The sequence below is a fragment of the Ambystoma mexicanum genome, chromosome 14, assembly GCF_040938575.1.
Source record: "Ambystoma mexicanum isolate Mex_15411 chromosome 14, UKY_AmexF1_1, whole genome shotgun sequence".
Lineage (NCBI taxonomy): Eukaryota > Metazoa > Chordata > Amphibia > Caudata > Ambystomatidae > Ambystoma > Ambystoma mexicanum.
The window spans coordinates 634,502,944-634,523,163 of NC_090940.1; the positions used below are offsets into that span (position 1 = coordinate 634,502,944).

General features: G+C 46.5%; 1 protein-coding gene across 1 annotated transcript in view; it reads left to right on the forward strand.

Annotated features, from left to right (window-relative positions):
- Nucleotides 1-20,220, forward strand: part of EXOC3L4 (exocyst complex component 3 like 4) — a 336,215-nt gene that overhangs the window by 27,439 nt on the left and 288,556 nt on the right. The window contains exon 2 of the mRNA XM_069638116.1: nt 2,051-2,483. Coding sequence (XP_069494217.1) covers nt 2,078-2,483 — 406 coding nt within the window. The 5' untranslated portion in view covers nt 2,051-2,077. The remainder of the gene's footprint in view (nt 1-2,050; nt 2,484-20,220) is intronic.

Sequence of the window (20,220 nt, forward strand, 5' to 3'; positions counted from 1 at the left end):
AGTTAAGATTGAGTGTAGTGTTTTGAAAAAGACTGAAAACCGTGTTGTTTAGATAATGCTCTCCTGCTGGATGAACGGAAGCACTTGTACCGCCCTGAACTCCATAAGCTATATTTCTGATATTTAGGCCTTTTTTGTTTTTTCTATTGTTACATGTTGTCTGCACCCTTAAGCCTCCGGGTCATGTGGTATACTAAATACACACATATATTTAAGTCAAGTAAAGTACCTGCTCCTCTTGCCACCCGCACGCACTGCCTCCGGGCCACCCCTTGCACTGGGGTCCTTATCTGTACCCATACAGCCCCCACCCCTTTTTTATTCTTCCTGCACTTATCAGACCTACCCAGCCTGCTGCCTTAAACCCAGCACTTGCCGCTTGCTGGCTGCACTCCCTCTGTTAGTTGCCTTTTTATTTATTAATGTATTATTGTTTTTTTTTTTTTCCTCCTTGCTCCACACTCTCCTTTTGTTCCCCCTTCCATGCACTTCTCCCTCTCCCCCCTAGTAAGATCGTTGTTTTTGTTTCTCCACTGTTCCCCTTCCCTTGCCGTGTCACGCTCTGAAACATTTGTGAATGAGCGCGACAGAAATAAAATATCAATATCAAAGGAGCCAGGGCGGTGCTAGTAGGAGTAGCAGGAGAAGGAAGGAAGGAATTTGTTAAGACGCGTGGGACGTCTATCAAAAATGAGGAGATTGGGCTGAGGGCACTGGATCAGGACGGTGCCATTCAGATAGGCAGTAATGATGGTCTTGGAGGAGTGGAAGGAGACCAAGAGGACTACCCACCTGGTGCCACCATTAATGGGAGAGGAGGAGATAGAAGAGAGAACAGAGACCATAGGAGCGGTCCATAGGTGTGGAGAGGGAACTGTCTGTCTGTCTGGTGGACGCGCAGATGTAGGTATCAGCAAAAGGGAGGCCAGGATTGGAGACCAGGATTTCCCTCTTGACATTTTCCTTCTGGACTTGGTGAGAGGGATAGAGTAGGAGATAGAGTAGCAGTTGGAGAAGATGGGGGTAAATGAAGAGCACCATAGGGGGTATGAATGGAAAGATGGAGGAGGTGAGAGAGTGAGAGGACGGGCGCAAAACCCAGGGGGTCACAGAGGGAGCAATACAGAGGCACAAGGAAGGAGGCACACAGCCAGAAGGTACAGTGATCACAGTGGAGAGGGGAAATAGGGTGGAAGAGAGCCTAGTTACATAGGAAATCAATCAAGGAGTGGGCCCAAGAAGGCGGGGGGGACAGACCTGGGAATAAATCAGAGAGCACTGGTACAGCACAGTATGGAGATGCACAGATGTAAGAAAACGCCTAAATTGGATTTAACCAGACAGCGCAAGTACAGCGCAGAACTTGTAGTGCCTGCTTTCTTAGGCCTGTACTCTGAAAGCAATATAAGCAACACCCGTTCCCGCCTGTCTCAAAGGTGGACTATTTTCAGTCTTAAATGCACAAGCACCTCAAAACGGGGTCTCAATATAAACCTGTCACTGCTTTGTTTCCCCCTCCAGTTCTCCTCTTACCCCTTTCGCTCCCTCTGCTTGGGTGCTTTCTTGCTCTTCTTGGCAGCATGTACCCCTTTTGTACTGCCTTTCCCCATCATGCCGCGTCATTCCATGATGATACCATAGGCCTGTGGTTATTCCCTGCAATGCATTATGGGTAGTAACCAAAGAAAGACGACTAGATGTGCTAGTAATACCTGTATCCTGTACCTTTCTTGTGGCAGGGCAGCACTACATGAGGCACCTGGAGTGCTACTCAATGGCAGCAGGCGCATTGCCAAAATCTCTGCTACCTGTTAGAGCCGGCTGTGTCAGAGTGTTTAGCATACAGTGCCTCAAACTGCAAATATGTATGATGTAAACATGTGAAAAAGAGGTGTTCAGTGTGCTGGGGATAACTCACAAGGTAAGTGCTCCCCCCCCCTTCAAACGGGTCCAGCTTCTGCTATGCAAGTTTGAAACACTTGTTTTTTTGTCTCATGGTCAATTTTCTGTTCTTTTATATCATATATATATATTTTTTTTTACCTTCCAGGAACCTGGTTGATACCTGCGCACCGGAATGGCAGAGAAAAATGGAAAAGAAGAAAAGGATCCTGCAGAAGACCCAGTACTTACTAGGTCAGACCGAAACCTTGAGGTGCAGACCGACACCATGGAGGCTTGTGCTGCTTCGGTTAGGCACGATCAGAGTATTGATTCAAAAGGAGTCCAAAGAGCCCGCCGGAGTTTCAGAAACGGCAAACATGAGCGTGAAAAGAATATATGTTTCGAAGATGGTTCAGAGAGGAAAGATCCGGAAAGGGCTCCGACAACTGTCATTAGAAAAATAAGTAAACTAAGAGCAAGTTTTAAACAAAAGGGCGGGAGAAGACGTTCCATAAAGTCTGGGGAAAACCCTGGGGTGGAAGAAGACAAAACAACGCCGGACTGTGAAAAAGAACCACCAGATCCAAAAATGTATTCCGGTAAGGAGTGATAAATCACACGCTCTAGAACCTTCACTGCTCCTGCGCATGCGCGGGGATGGACCCAGTGGCGTTGCATCGTGGCCTACAGGGTGGGCTAAGAAATGTCTGCTTTCTTTGCTCGAATGCAACAGAGAGCCTCTTGAAATGATATAGAATCTTGCGCTAAATGAGAGACGTTGCCACAGGTGTATTGTTTGCCGCAGCGCTCTAAGGTCTCGTCTTCAAATCCAAGCACTATGCTTGGACCAGCTCTGCCTCTCACATATGGCACTTTAAAATTCTCCCCACAGACATCAAAACGCAGAACGCCACATGTATCCAAGTAAGTTCCATTGTGCACTGAAACGCCATAGGCACGCAGGCGAGTCTGCAGCCCGACACCAGACCACCTGGTTGCACATCTGCACACAGCACCTGAGCAGCAAAGCTACTTTGCGTGTCCCCTCCCCACCCCTTCCGGTTCTGCTGGGGAGCCTGTGACCATGCAAAGGGCAAAGTCCATAGCACACATCCCCAAAACACAGCACATGGAGCATTCAGCGGGAGGGGAGTTTCAAAGCGCTTTGGAGAGAGTGACTCGGAATCAGGCAGCGCTGTTTCCTCCCAGGGATTTGAGGCAACTTCAAGCAAAAGCTAAAAAGCCCAGGCAGTATTTTTCTCAGAAATTTTATGTTATGTTATGTTATGTTATGTTAAAGGTACTTATATAGCGCACCATCACCAATGGAATTGGTCCCCAGGTGCTCTTGCAGATCTGTAAACAGGAAGGAGGCTGGGTAGGGTTAGTCCAGAGGAGGGGAGGAGGGGAGTAGGAGAGTGGGAGTAGTGGTGTGCTGTTAGCAGCTTCAGCTCGGTATACACTGGGTATACACCGAGTGTTGGGCTTTGGTGCAAATATCAGATCGGGCGAGACCTTATGTGAATTAGATGCTGTTTATGTGTTGTTGATGCTGTGTGGTAAAGTGTGTGTGGATTGGTGGTTGAAAAATGGTTGTGTGACTTTTGTGTGGGTTGAGTATGGGTTAGTGGGGTCTGTATCCTGATTCGGGCACTTCTGGTTCCGTTTGAGCTGTATCCCTGTGGGTGGGTTGTTGCTGGTTCCTTATGGGCCATCTCTGTGGTGGTGCTGCGCGGATCCAGCTGTATCATAGTGAGTATTGTATGGAGTGATAGGTGTGTCTGAACCTTTTCTTTGGGTGTAGAACTGGGTTGGTACTATCTATTCTCTTGTTATCTAATGCGACACTGGTCAGATGAGGCTTTGAATGGTTCAGGGTTGTAGTGCTGTTGATGAGGCGTCCTAGTGCATCAGTCTTGGTCAGCCTGTGTATTCAGTCGTTAGTTTCCTCCTATCATGACTATCTTTCAGTTGGCTCTTTGGTTTCCGTGGGGTGGCTTCCTTGGGGTTATTGTTTAGTTGTAGTGCTTCCCACTGTGTATTGATGAACATTGTGTAATGATGAAACATTCTGTTTCTCACCCTCTGGATTGGAGCTAGTGGTGAAGGGTTTCCTTTTCCCTTGCTATCTGCCGTGATTAGATCTGTTGGGAATGGCTATAGTTTAGGGTCATGGTCCTATTGATATTGATGAGTCATCCTGGTGTTTCTGTCTTCGTCTTGCTATGTATTCGGTCTTTGGTCCTATTACGGCTGTCTCTCAGTTAGTCATTTGGTATGTCGTGGGTTATATTCCTTAGGGTTTTTCCGTTGATTGCTTGGTGTGGATCATGGTCTGTCTTTGTTCATCAATTTTTTTGTTGTGTGTGTGCCCCTTGTCACTGGTATTTCCAGTTAAGACGTGAAGAGCCAGGTTTTGAGTAGTTTCCTGAATAGTAGGTGGTTTCTTGTGTTACGTATGTACTTTGGAAGGTCGTTCCAGGTATTCAGTGCTTCGTGAGAGAAGGAAGATCCTCAGAGTTTTCTTTTGTTGTAGGGCTTCAGTTACAGGCGGATGTCAATGCTTAATCTGAGCGTTCTTGTTGGTTGATGTAGACGCAGTTTGTCTCTCAGGAACTCAGCGCCTTGGTTGTGTACTGCTCTATGCGTGATGCACATTGTTTTGAATTTTATTTGTTGTTTTATTGATAGCCAATGTAGCGTTTTCAGTGCTGGTGTGGTGTGTTCTCATCGGGGTAGTTTCAGAAGCAGCCTGGCTGCTGCATTTTGTATGCGTTGTAGTTTTTTAAAAGTCGTTCAGGCATACATAAGTATAGGCTGTTGGCGTAGTCTACTCTGGACATGACGAGGGCGATGATGGTGGTTGTTTTGTTGGCGAACGATAGGAACGGTAGGATCCTCTTTGCTGCTCGCAGGAGGAAGAAGCATTTCTTGAGAAGAGCATTTACTTGTGGCTCTAGCGTGAGATTATTGTCCATCAGGACCCCCAGGTTTTTTACAATTGGCGAGGGTGCTGAGGTTGTCGCGAGTTCCCTTGGCCAAGGGATGAAGTGGTTTTCTCCTCCATTTTTTGTGACGATCATTAGTTCTGTTTTTGCCTGGGTTCATTTTGAGGCAGTTGGAGTTCATCCAGATGAACACATCGGGGAGACAGTTTTCTAGCATTGAGTTTATTTCCAGATTGTCTTGAATTTTGAAGATTTTTTGTGTATCGTCGGCATAGTTGTAGCAAGTTAGGCCGTGGCTTTTGATAATTCTGATAAGTAGGTATAGGTAGATGTTGAATAGTAGCGGGGAGAAGGATGATCCTTGTGGTACTCCACAGGTGGAATCTCTCGGGCTGGATTTGAAGGGTTCATCCATATGGTTTCCGTTCTGTTTGTAAGGAAAGATTTGATCCATAGTAGGGCTGTGTCTGTTATTCCAAGTCCTTCTAATCTCATTATGAGGGTGTTGTGATTAACTGTGTCGAATGCTGCTGATAGGTCTAGAAGTATCAAGGCAGTGCTGTTGTTTGAGTCTGCGTTCATTTTTAGATCGTCCCATATTTGAGAGGAGAGCTGATTCTGTCCCTCTCATTGGTCTGAGGCCAACTTGTGCCTGGTCTGGTAGGCCGTGCTCTTCTATGAATTTTGGGTCATTTTGTATATGAACGTTTCGAGCAGCTTAGCTGTGCACGGGATGTTGGAGATGGGTCTGTAGTTGGAAAGGTCCTCTACGGTTCCCACTTTATCTTTGAGTAGTGGCCTGGTGTATGCAGATTTGAAGGCTTGTGGCACTTTCACAGTTGCGATTGAAAGGTTGAGGACGTTCCTGTTATATTCCATGGGTGTTCCTTGTTTAAGGACCGATTTGTATATGTCTGGCGGGCAGGAGTCTTTGAGAGACCCTGAGTTATTGCTTTCATTCAGCAGTTTGACAAATGTCTCCACTGATATTTCTGTAACGCTTCGTAGTTTGTTTGGGTGTTCCTCCTGGGTGTAGGTGGGGATCGTGGTCAGATCAGGCCGTCTACTTTGTATGGTTTGTTGGATGCTGGTGATTTTGTTTTTGAAGTGGTCTGCAAGGTCATTGCATAGTTTCGTAGACAGAGTTGGTGTGTTGTTTATGATTTTAAAGAGTTCTTTTGGGTGTTTGGTGCTTCAAAGATTCGGTTGTCGTAGTGTTTCCTCTTTGCTTTTTGTATTTCCTTTTTGTATGCATGGTTGTGTTGTAGGATTTTCAGCTTGTTTGCAGTGTCGTTTTGTTTTCTCCAAGTTCTAGTCTTTGTTTTTTCCTTTTCATGGTGCTGGGTAATGGGGTGAACCACTATGCCATTGTCCGTTTATGAGAAGGAGTGAAAGGCTTTTCTTTGGCGATGTTGTCTATAGTAGTTCTAATCCAGGAATGTAGCAGGGCTACTTTTTTTGTCCAGGTCATCCTCTTCCATAAATGTTGGGTGTGGTCTGCTGAGCTCCAGGAGTTCAATTAGGTTGGAGTTTTTGATGGTTCTCCCGTTTCGTTTCATGGAGTTCGGTGTTTTGTCTAGTCGAATGTGTATTGGAGTGGTCATTTTGATTACGAAGGGGATGATGAGGTGGTCGCTCCAGAGTATTTGAATTGGGGGTGCTGTGGTAAGGAGTTGTTTGTTCGCAAAGATTGCGTCAAGTGTATGCCCTGCCGAGTGGATTGCTCCTTTGACTAGTTGTTGTAGATTCATTGATGCTAATTGGCTGGTTAGCGATTTTTTTTTTTTTTTTTTTTGTATGGTTGTGGTATCTTCTTCGAACCAGATGTTGAAATCTCTGAAGACGATCAGGTGATTGTGTTTGATGGCTAGGATGGTGATTGCTTCTGTGAAGGTGTCTACGAAGGTTGCATCGTAGGTTGGTGATCTGTTTATCAGTATGAATTTCAGGTTTGTTTTGGGGCTTACTGATAGACGTATGATTAAGAATTTGCAGCTATTGATGTTTAGTGGGTCTCCCAATTTGATATCCAGGTGTTCCTGGTGGATGATTGCCAGTCCCCTCCCCTCTTTTGGTTTTTCTGTTTGCTTGGACGCATTTGAAGTATTCAGGCAGGCAGTTGTTGAGGGTGATGTTGTAGTTGTTGTCTAGCCATGTTTCTGTTACAAATAGGATGCCGATCCCTCCGTCGCAGAGCAGATCGTATATTTCGGTGGCATGTTTGGACATTGACCTTGCATTGATTAGGTTGCAGTGGATCTTTTTGGTGTGGTTTTGTTTGTTAGTAGTTCCTTTTTTGGTTTGTGGTTGTTTGGTTGTGGTGCATCTTTATTGGCGTTGATTTAAGGGATGAGGAGGATCAGCGAAGGCTGCATCTTTATTGAAGCGGTCTGCTAGATTGAAAGCTTGCCTGTTCAATAGCGGTGCTTCTTTATTGATGCCGGTTTGATGAAGATCCGTGCAGGCTTCTTCTTCATTGAATTGGTCAGTTAGGTTGATGTTTGGGTTGTTGGTTGTCAGAGCTTCGTCGTTTTGTGCAGTGTGCCGTGGTGTCAGAAGGAATCCTAGAAGCCTATGGAGACACTGGAAGATGCATCATCCACGACATGCTCAGTGGAATCCAAGATGGCGCCTGCTCGACAACGTTACACCAACTAACAGTGCAGCTCTAGTCTTCCATTCATTATGGACATCACACTGTCTACCATTCATTCGTACTTAAACTCCAAGAACTGACAGGTAACTGCTTTGCTACTCTACTTCTACGTTTAGCATTGCTCCTTACTTACAACTTTCCTCTTGAACCTCCCTGAGGTTACCCACTTTGCACATTTGTCATTTTCCGACAACCTCCCATTTTCTTCCCTTACTTTCTCTTTTTGCTATCGGTCGCGGCGTCTCTTCTCCCAGAGTCCTGCCACTTGCGCCGCCTTCGGCTTCCTTCTACCTTTTCGGCTCCCTGCCACTTGCGCCGCCCTCGGCTCCCTTCTACCTTTCGGCTCCCGGCGCGTGAGCCGTCCTCGGCTCCAATCTACTTTTCGGCTCCTCGCCTCCTGCGCCGATCTCGGCTCCACTTACCTTCCAACTTACTGCATTTCCTCGCCGTCCTCGGCTCTCTGTGCTACCTAGCGCCTTGTCTTCCGGCATCCTTCTCCACTCTTTCTCCTTTCTGGCGTTTGTCAACTTACCTATTCCTTTTCCTTATCCATTTCTTTTATTCTGCCACTTTGTAGTCCTTTTTCTTTTTCTTCTTTCTCTGCTCTTTCGCAGTTTGGATTTCCCGTTAGGGTACAGTTTCCAGTGTGTAACTCTCTTCTTGCCATTGGATTCCAAGTCTTCCTGGATATTCCTGCGACTGAATCGTAGTTCCTCTACGTGGACAATTGATACACCTTTTCCTTGGACTTCCATATCGCCAACTGATTCTGGGTTTTCTTCCCCACGAGGATTTCCCAAGGGGTGGCCCCCTGGTTGCACAGTACCCAGTTATATGGTCTCTGGACTTCCGGGGGGACGCCTCTGACCTCTCCAAGACTACCGCTGAACCCGAAGACCTGTGAGTACCATCAGTGAAAGCAAAGTTTGTGGTGATTGTAAGACGTGGGTGTTGATTGTGTCCTTCTGTTCTTGTGATGTATGGGGTGATGGAGTTGAAGTCTACCCACACTCTTCTTGGGTGCTCCCATCTTTTTCCTGGTTGTCTCGGACTGTTCCTTGTGTGTCTTGATGTCTCTGTGTCATTGGGGTATCCAGGTTCAGGGTCTGCTGCAAGGTAAGGTGTGAGATATAAGGATTTTTCCCTTTGGAAGTTCGTTCTGGTCGTTTTGGTTTTTGGCGGTGTGTTTCCTTCATTTGTGGTTGTTGCTTTAGGGGTAGGTTGGATTTGTGCACCTATGTCCAATGTGGCCTTGTCTTGTGCTCTTTATCTGTGCCCCTTCCTGGTCCGCGTAATTTTGGTGTTTGGTGCGAAGATGCCGGTTGAGTGGTTGACTGTGGTGTCTTGTGATGGCAGTACTGGTGTTTCTTCTTGTGTTAAACATAGGTGCTTTTTGTGCTGTCTATTCTTCAGGTTGGTTGGCTATGTATCCTCGTTGCGCTGTCCGGTGGGGTTGGGCTGCTGGGCTTACAGTTGTCGGGAGGTTTGTTTCTTTGTTTGTTTATTTATTTCTAATGTGCACCACCAATCCCAAGGGTAACAGGGTGCAGCAGTAAGAAAATGCAAAGCTTACATAGTTATAAGTATGGTCACAGTAAGACATATATACATATATACAAGTTATAAACAGGTTATGAACAGGAAGGATAAATAGGCACGAAGTAAATGTTACAGTATAATGGGGGGATAGTCTAAGGCAGCCTAGGTGACAAAAATGTAGCGGCACATGCTAGTGGTCAGTAGAATTGAGCATGTTAATGTAATTACTTCAAATTAGTAAGTACAGTTGATCTGCTCTAAGCCGGTATGGCAAGGCGTTCCAGAGTTTAGATGCTTTCACGGGAAAGCTATTACTGCCAATCTTGGTGAGTCTCAATCTTGGTGCAGTGAGGCAGTTTGCGCTGCTGGCTCTCGTGGGTATGATAGACGTTCTTCTGTGTAGTCTGTCTACAAGGTAGCTAGTGGCAGCATTGTTTTGTGCTTTATGGGTAAGGGAGACCAATTTTGGAAGACTTTTTTATTATGACTAGAGAGCCACTTGTATTGGTGTCTGGTTGCAGAGATATGTTCTCTTTTATTCACGCCTAGTGCGGCTCTTAAGGCTTTGTTGTGGAGTGTTTGTAGCCTCTGGATGATGGCCTTATTGGCGCCACTATAAAGAGAATTACAGTCATCTAGCCTAGAGAGTATTAGCGCTCTGGCCAGGATCATACAGCTGTCATTTGAGAGCAAGGGTCTGCCAGCCCTGATGAGTTTACAGGTGTAAGCGGTGGTGGAGGCCAACGGCTTCACTTGTTTGTCAAAGGACATGGTCGAGTCAAGGTAAAAGTCAGGGTTTTTTTACCTCCTTAGATACTCTAATGATGTTTCCATCGATGGTGAATGAAGAAGATTCATGTCCTAGTTTCTTAAGGTTAAGGTGGCTCCCCAGGATAATGAACTCTGTCTTATCATCATTCAGGTATAGACCGTGAGTGGCCATCCATGCCTGGATGATGAGATGCACTCTATTCACCAACGCTAAATTCTTGTCATAATCCCTGGAAAGTGGGAGGAGAATCTTAGTATCGTCTGCATAGTTAGTGTAGGTGATACCCAGATGGTCCAGATCATCGAACAAAGGCTTGGTGAATATATTGTATAATATGGGGGAGACACAGAAGCCCTTGGGTACACCTCACGCGATGGGGACAGAATCTGCAGCTGCCGATGGGGAGAAGGCCCTCATTCTTCTATCGCTCAGGAATGATTCTATCCATCCGATGGCATCTGTAGAAAAGTGAGCTGCTGAGTCCAAGTGACTACAAAGGACCGTATGATCCATTGGGTCGAATGCAGCTGAGAGATCTAGCAGTTGGAGGAGGGCTGTTTATCTTTATCTCTTGACTCCTCACCCTGTGTTTTTAAGTCAATGAGGGCAGCTTCCATCCCATGTAATGGGCGGAAACCAGATTGTCTTGCTCCCAGGAGCGTATGCAGTTCTAGATATTTTTGGATCTGGGTGTATGCGACCTTGTCAAGTATTTTGAGTAAAAATGGTACCGTCGTGATAGGACGGTAGTTAGTAGGAATAAGTGGGTCTAAGGTTTGCTTCTTTAGGAGTGGGAGTACCCATGATTGTTTCAAGTTAGAAGGAATAGTACCAGATGAGAAGGAGGCATTGATTATTTTAGAAATGAAAGGTGCAAGATCTTTAGCAGCATCTTTTATAATTTGAGCTGGGCAAAGATCGCCTTTACAATTGGACGGTTTGAGAGATAGGATTACTTTCTCTACCTCTAATATGGAGGGTTTAGTGAAGTGGAATCTGGCAGTCTGGTCAGTAGGTATTTCGCTAGAAGGGGGGAGGTTATTTGATTGAGGTGGCAAATTCAAGGTATTCTTTTTTTTTTTTGTTGGGCAATTTTATTTGGAAGAGTGGTTATTTTATTGGATAGTGCATGTTGGATAGCTGAGCACCATGTCTTACTCTTAATGCCGATGTCAGGTGTAGGAATCGGGGACTCTAGTTCTTTTAGTATGGTGAATAATCCCTTCATACTAGAGTTTGCTTTGGCAATACCTTTGTTATAGGAGTTTCGTATCTCCAGGCAGATATCATTTTTGTATTGCGAAGAAATTTTAGTTAGCTTAGATTTGTTGTCAATAGAGGGGAATAATCTCAAGGTGGTTTCACATTTCCTTTTTAGGAGACGTAGGTCCTTTAACTAGGGGGTGAATCACTTATTTAGATGGGATTTAGGTGTACTGGGTCTAGGTTTGAGTGGAGCGATTTTTAGCTAGTGTGGTAAGCATCATTTTGTCATATTCGTGGACCGATGTACCAGGGTTTAGATTATCAGCCAGTGAGTTTAAGGTAGGGAGAATCGCGGGGATCACTTTGTCCACTGTGATATTCTTTTTATTCCTTGTTGGGCAAGGTGGGGCAGTAGGTAGGGCCATCGGGGGTGGTCTAATAGTTGATAATGGTCTGTCCACAGTTGTGGTGTGATAGGTGATAGCGGCAGTGCAATTATAATCAGCTACCCAGTCTAAGGCTCTTCCTTTATTGTGAGTAGGTTCGTTGATTTTTTGTGACAAGCCTAATTCTGAGGGGATATTGGCTATTTTGAGGGCATATTTATCCGCTAGATCATTAAATCCTAAATTGAAGTCACCTAGTAGTAGTACTTGGGTGGTTGTTTTAAGGTTGTTAAATTGTAGGTTGTAAATATCCTCCTCAAATGTCCCAAGTGGACCAGGCAGTCTGTAGATTAAGTGGATTGTAAGTGACTGGGAATTGGTTAGAGGGTGTTTAGCAGTGAGGACTTCACAAGATTGTGTAATTTGTGGGGCGCTACTCTCAGAGAGAGGCTAGATCTAGATATGATAGCGATGCCTCCGCCTCGAGTTTCATCTCCGTCTGGGATAGCTAGCATAAGCGAAGGTCCTGCCGTGTCATGTAGCCAGGATTCCGTTATAGCAAGGAAGTCCAAATTACCTTCCAGTATTAGGTCAGAGATGTCCGTTGCATGGGCAACCAGAGATCTGGCATATATGAGTGCTCCTCATTAGGTGTAGGACTAAGGTGTAGGACTAAGTTCGGTAGATGTCTATCTAGGTCTCTGAATAGTGGGGGGTTGATACTATTCTATCATGGTCTAGTCCTCTTTAGGTGCGTGTTAAGTTGGTTTAGACTACGTTTGGGCTTCAGACCAGCCTAACTATGTTCGGGAATCCTGTATAGTAGGAGGGGGGACCACCCCCGATAGTGCAAATGAGCACAAGACCAAACACTGCTCGACTTGGGGGTCCTGTATAGTGGGAGAGAGGCCGGCACCTAACACTGCAGTTTGAGTGCCAACCTAGACACAGCTAGATTTGAGAGTCAATTGGAACAGTTGAGTACACTCCTGAACACAGCTAGATTTGAGAGTGTGAGAGAGAGGGCGGCAGTGGGAGATAATCACAGTGTTTCAGATAGGTTTGCTAAGCGGCTAGGGTTCCAGGGCAGAGTAATTGCTCTGCTCCCAACCCAAGCCACTCCTACCGTATTGGTCCTAGTAGTTTCTGGTTGATGGCTGGCCACTTGGTATCCCCTGCGGACACCTGCTGACACTTTCTGGAGCTGTCTCTGTTGGAGCCGCCCTTTGCCTTGAGCCCTTAGCCGAACGGGCTGCCGGGCAGAAGGCTGCCCTGGGAGGGTCAGCTAACACCAGGAGAAGCAACCAATCACAGGCGGTGGGTGGGGTGGGAGGAAGTGGAAACCAGGAGGGGATGCCAGGAACAATGATCACACACTGGTCAGGAACCCACATTAAACTAAATTGCGCGTTTCAAGCACTCACCAGGCTTGTAGGCAGAAAGTGGGGGAGGCGCGAGCAGCGCGGATCAGTAGGCCCAGATAACTCGATCCAAGCACCAATAAGGGCCTGTGTTGTGGGCCGGGATGGCCAATCGGGGACGGTGGGAGGCGGGCGGTGGAGGAAATCACAAAGTGAGGGAGGGCTAGGAAACGGAGGCCGTGGAGGAGTCCCAAGGGACTAGGGGGTACCCACAAAGGGCAAATTCTGCAGAGATTAAAGGCCCAAAGGGTCTCAAACATTATGGCACTCAGCAGGCTTGCAGGCGGAAAGTGAGGAAAATCTCAGGAAAAGGCACATCATTTTTGGGCAATTGGTAGCAGTGGTGGAAATGTAAAAATAATTGGTGGGGGAGTCCCACAAGGGCCAGGCTGGGGGCTGAGTTTGGGGGGGTGGTGCCCGAGGAGGCGGAGTTTAGGGGGCAGAGCTGGCAGTTGTCCAAAATAATTGTTTAAAACTGTGCTATTTCTTTCATGCTGCTTCTTTTCCAAACTATATATCAATTCCACTTTAAACCACTTCCATGGCACTGGTGATGAGTGACTTCACTGTGCGGATAATAGTTTTGACCAGTGTTGCCGAGTAAATATTCTCTAAAATGCATAATGTGCATCCCATTTTATAATTAAAAAAAACTCCTTCTTGGGTACTGTTCAAACAGGGTGATTTTTGTTCGCCATAAGCAACGTTTTCTTTTACTTGAAGCACAGCGTCTGCAGCTCCCCTCTAAAAGCAGTTGGGTGGCTGCATTGTGTGGGAGTGTTTCACTGTTAATAGGGTATTTATTTATGAAATGCCTGTCGGATACCTGTATATTTGTTTATTCATGCAATGTTTGTCGGATACCGGAATCCGACAAACATTGCATAAATAAATAAATAATCTGGCTCCGTGTATCCGACAAACATTCCATAAATAAATAAAAAAAGGGGCCGTGGCTGAGGTCTGTAACTTCCTCTTGTGACCCCTTGAACAGGGGTCTCCAGAAGAAGTTAGTTGGCTCGTGGGTGCTTTCTTTTTGTTTTTTTTCCCCCGGGCTGACTCTGGCCGGATCCCAAGATCCGGCTACACATCTGGTGCCAGATCTCGGATCTGGCGAGAGCCGGCCCCATTGCCAGCGCTGATTAGTAGAATAAATCATTGGCCTGTGCGCATGCAATGTTTGCGTGGGTGCAACTGCACTATCGTCGGCTGATTCGCAGTTGTTTTAGGGTGGTGGTCTCATGAATGGTGTATGTATGTGTTTTTGAAAACAGCAAAACGTTGTCTTTTGCAGACAGTGTTATGTGTCTATCAGGGCATCTTTGACTCGGTGAGAGAAGTACGGCCATGGCACTGCCACCCGCTATGGGAGACTTCCATGAGTGCCCAAGCCACACTTAGAGCAAGTGACAGCAAAGCCACAGCCTTGTTGATTCTGACCCTGGCGGTGTAGCCTATCACCTGTAAAAACAGGGGCGCTTGAGCAGCCTATGAGCACTTAGACGAGTTATATTTGTAAATATCCGTCAGACGGGGTAGAACAATAACCCGTTCAAAAACACTGAGGGAAGCCTCTCTGGGGATTGTGAACTCAGTGGCCTATAAGGTGGAGGGAGGCGTGCAGCCAACAGTTGCCATTCCATGGTGGAGTAGGGGCCTCCTTCGCAGATTTTCAGACATGAAGGCTCTTTGCGAATTAGATACCTGTCCCAGAGACAAAGCGACCAAAAGCCCATCCAAAAAAAACAATGATTAACCCCGAAACCCATGGACTATGTTCCTTTGTCACTCTCACACTGAGACAGAGGCTCCATTTCGGTGTCTTCCATAAGCAAAGAGTAACTGGCGAAATCCAAGATGGCCGACCTAGTTTATATCACCTGACCTCCTCAGCGGATCTAAAACACCCAGAGCCGACTGAACTCAAACGAAAATAGAGTGAGCCCCGTATCAATGAAGACAAAAGCGCAGAGAAAACGCAAAGAAGCTGTGAGCGGTGCTGAGAAGTCTGAAAGAGAGAACCTGGCAGTGGCAATACTGAGTTTTATAAAGTACTTGGAGATTGAAGGGAGGCTGAGAAACCTTAAAAATGCCCAGAAGCTGGGGAGGGTGTTGAGAAGTTTTAAAAGCGCCTAGAGGGTGAGAGGTGCCTTGTGAAGTCTGGAATGTGCCTAGCACCTGAGAGAGACTCGGAAGTTTTAGAAATTGCCCAGAAGTGGAGGGGGCCACTAAGATGTTCGAAGGAAGCTTAGACCCCGGGAGAGAGGCATTGACACGTTTAAAAAGAGCGTAGAATGTCAGAGAGAAGTGATGGAAAAACTTGAAAGTACGAGAACCGGAGAAAAACATAGAAGTCTGAAAGACTAAGGAAAGCTTTGAGAAACCAAGCAGAGACCGGGCAACCTCGAGAAAAGGGGTAACGAGACGGAAGCGCTGACTCTGGGAGTCCGAGTAACACAGACAGAACCAGGAGAAAACCAACTATATACTTTATCCCATAAAAGAATCAGTAACATTGAGACAAAATATGCCCTGGTTTTATTAATACTTTTCTGTCAATGTCCCACATTTATTTATTTTATTGTTAATTTATGAACAGTACATTTCATAAAATGTTTAGATCTATGCATATTTGCTTCGCACATATGCTGGGGGCAAAGGAATTTATAGGGTTTGTATTACTAAATCAGTGTGAATTATGCAATTGGGACCATTGCATCAGAAAGCACAGTCTAAGCTCCTCCTTTTTTTGCAAGCTCGCCTCTAGCACCGCTTAAAATGCTGCTTCTCCTTTAATACACAAGTGTTTACATGGAGAGGTCAAAGTGAAATGAAACCCATTAGAACCACGTATAATTCGCACGTTCCTTTAAAAAAAAGAAGTGCCCCCACTTGTTTGGTCGGACTAGAGAGAACTTAAGCTCTCTGGTTGAGCTCTTGAAGATGCATATTAGAGGGGCACTGGTATCCATCAGCTGCTCTGTGATGCGGTTCCAGAGCATCATAATGAAAGCCTTGCTATAGCGGCAGCCATTTTGTAGAAGCGAGTGGAACCGCTTAAGTTGGGTAGAGAGTAGTTGAATGTTGCTTCCAAGAGCTTGCTTTGTTTCCATGATGCTTTGTTTCCATGATGTGCAGTACATTGATGTGTTTTCAACTTGTGTGCTGCATTACAGTGTATTTTGGTTGTGATCAAAACTATTATTAGTAATACCTATGGCTGCCGCCGTTGATGTCATTTCAAAAATGTGACACAAAGCACTGGCACCTCGCATTTAAACTTTTATGCTGTTCTCAACCCATCATGACTTTCATTACAACCAGCAGTGGCAAAGCCAATAGGACTTGCTTTGCAAATGTAGTGGGAAGATATATCATGCATTTTCAAGCATCCACCGCTCCTCTCATCTTCTAGTTATTATCTCCTGCTATAGCGGAATATTCTAATAAAACATATAAATAATGCCCTTTTGGCCTGTCGCTCGGTGACCCGTGGCCCTTGCTTTCTCTGCCTTTAGGATAATATAAGCCGTCTCGTTATTCCAGTATGAAACGGTGTTGATAATTATCATTTTCAAACTTTTATATAGCGCTTCCTGCAGGATTCCTCCTGCTTCTTGGCACTGTTAGCTAGTTTAATGGTATTCAGAGTTTCCACCTCAGAAGGATACAGGGCGAGGCGGCCTTGCCTGGATTCGAACTTCTACATGCAGGCTGGCCTCCTGTCAGAGGCTAACAACACTTGATGGAGGAGCTATCTTGCCAAGACCTTTGAGAGACGGGAGGGCATATATACTTTATTTTAGCCTGCTGGCCGAAGCAAACTCAAAGAGTCAATGCTCTAAAATCCTCTTGGTTACAAAGAATGCACCTTTTGATATTTCCGAAGCACAGTTTTGGGACATGTGGACAGTATGGTATTAGCATCATTGACCTAAAAACGTTTGTTTGACCTTTTTTTGGTCAAATTTAATTAAATATATATATGGGGGTGGGTACGGGTATAGATTAGGTTGAGGGGAAGTGGAGCGGGGGGTTGCGGGGGCATCTCCACCACATTATAGACCGAAAAAAACGTCAAATAAATGAGATCAAATGTGATTAGGTCAAATGTTTTAGGCCAAACAGACGCACAACGACAGTATTGGGTATTAGCTGCTTAACCTTAGTCAATTCTTGCAGTTACTGTGTCTCTTCTTTGCACCAAGATTTGAAGACTGTCCCTTTGCAATCAGAATTGTTTCCCTGAAAAGCACAATTAAAATTAGATACAACACGAAAATGGAACAAGCGTAGATTGAGGCTGAAAATGTGCATTTCTTTTTTAAGCATGTGGAGCAAGAAAACATGATCCAGGGAAATTCGAGACTGATTAAAACACCTGCGCTGTTCATGTGTCCCTTGATGAGTCCGGTGGCAACTACAAAATTAGAACCAAAAAAGCGCTCCCGGTTCAAAAATGACTTTGGGGGAGGAGATATACACTTAACATTTTACATATCAGGGGAAATATATCTATGATTGTTGACCATCATTGAGGTGTGTGTTACCCCGCTACCAGTCGTTGAACCCACAGATCTGAAATTGCCACATAAGAACCTGCCAGGAGCAGTGAGCGTGAGACACAGCCCTTCGCCGGCGCTTGTGTTGGCACATGTTCACGATCGCCTTGCGACGGAAATCCCCATTCTCCGTCATCATTTAGGCTCTGCCTCCCTGTAGCGCGTGAGAACATCCACATGAAAAGAAGACTTGCTTCCTGAATGCCAGGAAAGAAGCGTAACGGGTTCTTTCTCCCTTGGTTCCAAGACCTATGTGCATACCCAAAGCTACAGGGAGCTTAGTCGTGTTCTTTGCATGCACGCCTGTGCCAGGGTTGCCAGGTTTGTGTTAGCAGATTGTGCCAATGAAATGGGTGCGTTAAAAGCAGAAGCAGCTACCATTGTAATCCACATACACACACGCCTCACTCTCTTGCAATCTATTGCACTTCGGTCAAAGTTCCAATTGGAAGTGGGGCAGCCAGTAATCATTTATTTAAGACCCCGCCTTTAAGAATTCTCTTGACTTGCTCGTCCCTCACTATCCAATCTGCCCACCACAGCGCCCCATAATTTCTGGTCTGGGCTTCCACAAACCCAAAAACCTTCTTATGAAATATTTGGTACAACATTGTGCATATCCCTCCCTCATCAAAGTGTGTGCAAAACTGAAGAGTGACCGCCCCTTGCCCCCTTTTGAGATGCCCACGTCAGCCGGAGTAGCTCCAGCACACCCTGATCTGACAACACAACTCACAGAGAGAGAGAGGGTGGGGAAGGGGGGGGGGAGAGACCGGGAGAGAAAGGGAGAGAGAGGAGCTCAAAGGAGAGCGAAGGTGAAAGAGAGAGAGAGGGGGAGCCAGGGAGAGAGAGAGAGAAGGAGAAAAAGAGAGGGAGAGAGCAGAACGAGAGGGAGAAGGAGAAAGAGAAACAGAGCGAGCGAAAGGGAGGGAGAGAGAGGAGGAGAAAAAGAAGGAGAAAGGGGGAGAGGGGAGCTAGAAAGAGGGGGAGAGTGAGCGGGAGGGAGGGAGAGAGAGAAGGAGAAAGCGAAATAGAGGGAGGAAGAGAGAGAGGGGGTGGGGGGAGAGACGGGGAGAGAAAGAGAGAAAGGAGAAGAGTGAGAGAGCTTAGGAGAAAGAGAGAGAGGGGAGCTAGAAAGAGGGGGAGAGTGAGAGGGAGGGAGGGGGAGAGAGGGGGAGAGGGAGCGAGAGAAGGAGAAAGCGAAATAGAGGGAGGAAGAGAGCGAGGGGGTGGGGGTAGAGACAGGGAGAGAGAGAGAAGGAGAAGAGTGAGAGAGTTTAGGAAAAAGAGAGAGAGTGAAGGAGAAAGAGAGAGCGAGAGGGGGAGCGAGGGAGAGAGAGAGAGAAGGATAAAAAGAGAGGGAGAGAGCAGAACGAGAGGGAGATAGAGGAACAGAGGGAGCGAAAGAGAGGGAGAGAGAGGAGAAAAAGAGAGAAGGAGAAAGAGGGAGGGGGAGAGAGAGCAAAGGAGAAAGAGGGGAGGGAGAGAAAGAGAGGGAAGGAGTGAGAGGGTGAGAGAGAAGGAGAGAACGAGAGAGCGAAGGAGAAAGAGAGGGGAGAGCGAAGGAGAAGGAGAAAGAGGGAGAGGGAGTGAGAGGGGCGGAGGGAAAGAGGGAGAGAGGAGGAGAAAGAGAGAGGGAGAGGGAGAGAGAGAAGGAGAAAAAGAGGGGAGAGAAGGATAGAGAGCAGAACGAGAGAAGGAGAAACAGAGGGAGCGAAAGGGAGAGAGAGATGAGAAAAAGAGCAGGAAAAAGAGATAGAGGGAAAGAGGAGAAAGAGGGAAGGAGAGGCGGAGAGAAGAAGAAAGAGGGGGAACGAGAGGGAGGGAGAAAGAGAGAGAGGAGGGAAAGAGAGGTGGGGAGAGAGAGAGGAGAGAGAATGAGAGTGAAGGAGAAAGGGAGGGGGAGAGAAAGAGGGAAAGGGAGAGAGAGGGGGTGAGAGAAGGAGAAAGAGGGACAGGGGAGAGAAAGGGGGAAGAGAATGAGAGGGAAAAAGGGAGGGGGAGGAAACTAGAGGGATGGAGAGAGAATGATAACGAGAGAGATGAAGGGAGCTAGAGGGAGGGAGAAGGGGGAGAGGAGGGAGGGAGAGGGAGAGTGAGAAGGAGAAAGGGAGGGGAGTAAGAGGGAAGGAGAGAGATTGAGAGGGAGAAGCGAAAGAGTGAAGGAGAGATAGGGGGAGGGAGAGAGAGAGAACAAGGGAGGGAAGGAGAGATAGGTGGAGGAAGAGAGAGAACAAGGGAGTGAGGGAGAGAGGGAGAATGAGAGGGGAGAGAGAGAAAGAAGGGGAGAGAGAGCGAAAGAAAGAGGGAGAAGGGGTAGAGAGAGAGGGGAGCGAAAGAGTGAAGGAGAAGGGGCGACAGAAGGAGAGAGGGGGAAGAAGGAGAAAGCGAGGAAAACGCGAGAGGGAGAGGAGGAGAGAAGGAGAATGAGAGGTAGAGAGGGAGCGAGAGGGAAGGAGAGAGAGAGAAGGAGAAATATAGGGAGGAGAGAATGAGAATTTGAGGGAGAGAGACAGAAAAGACGAGAGTTGGGATGAGGGAGAGAGACAGAGGTAGGAGGAGAGAAAGAGTGAAGGAGGAAGAGAGAGAGGTGGGAGGGAGAGGGAGTGAAAGAGTGAAGGAGAAGGGGTTGTGAAAACAGAAAAATAATATGAGGCCGGGAAGCCCAAAAGGAAACACACCAACACAGGTTACAAAGAAACATACCAGTACTTTATTTCAAGTTACAACAGTTACCAAGTCAATTGACAAACGGATAGCTATTCGGCTCTCAGTATAACATAACGAACTTCAACGAGGGTTCGATGTGTTCAGTGAGAGACCGCACATTGGAATACCCAGGCCAT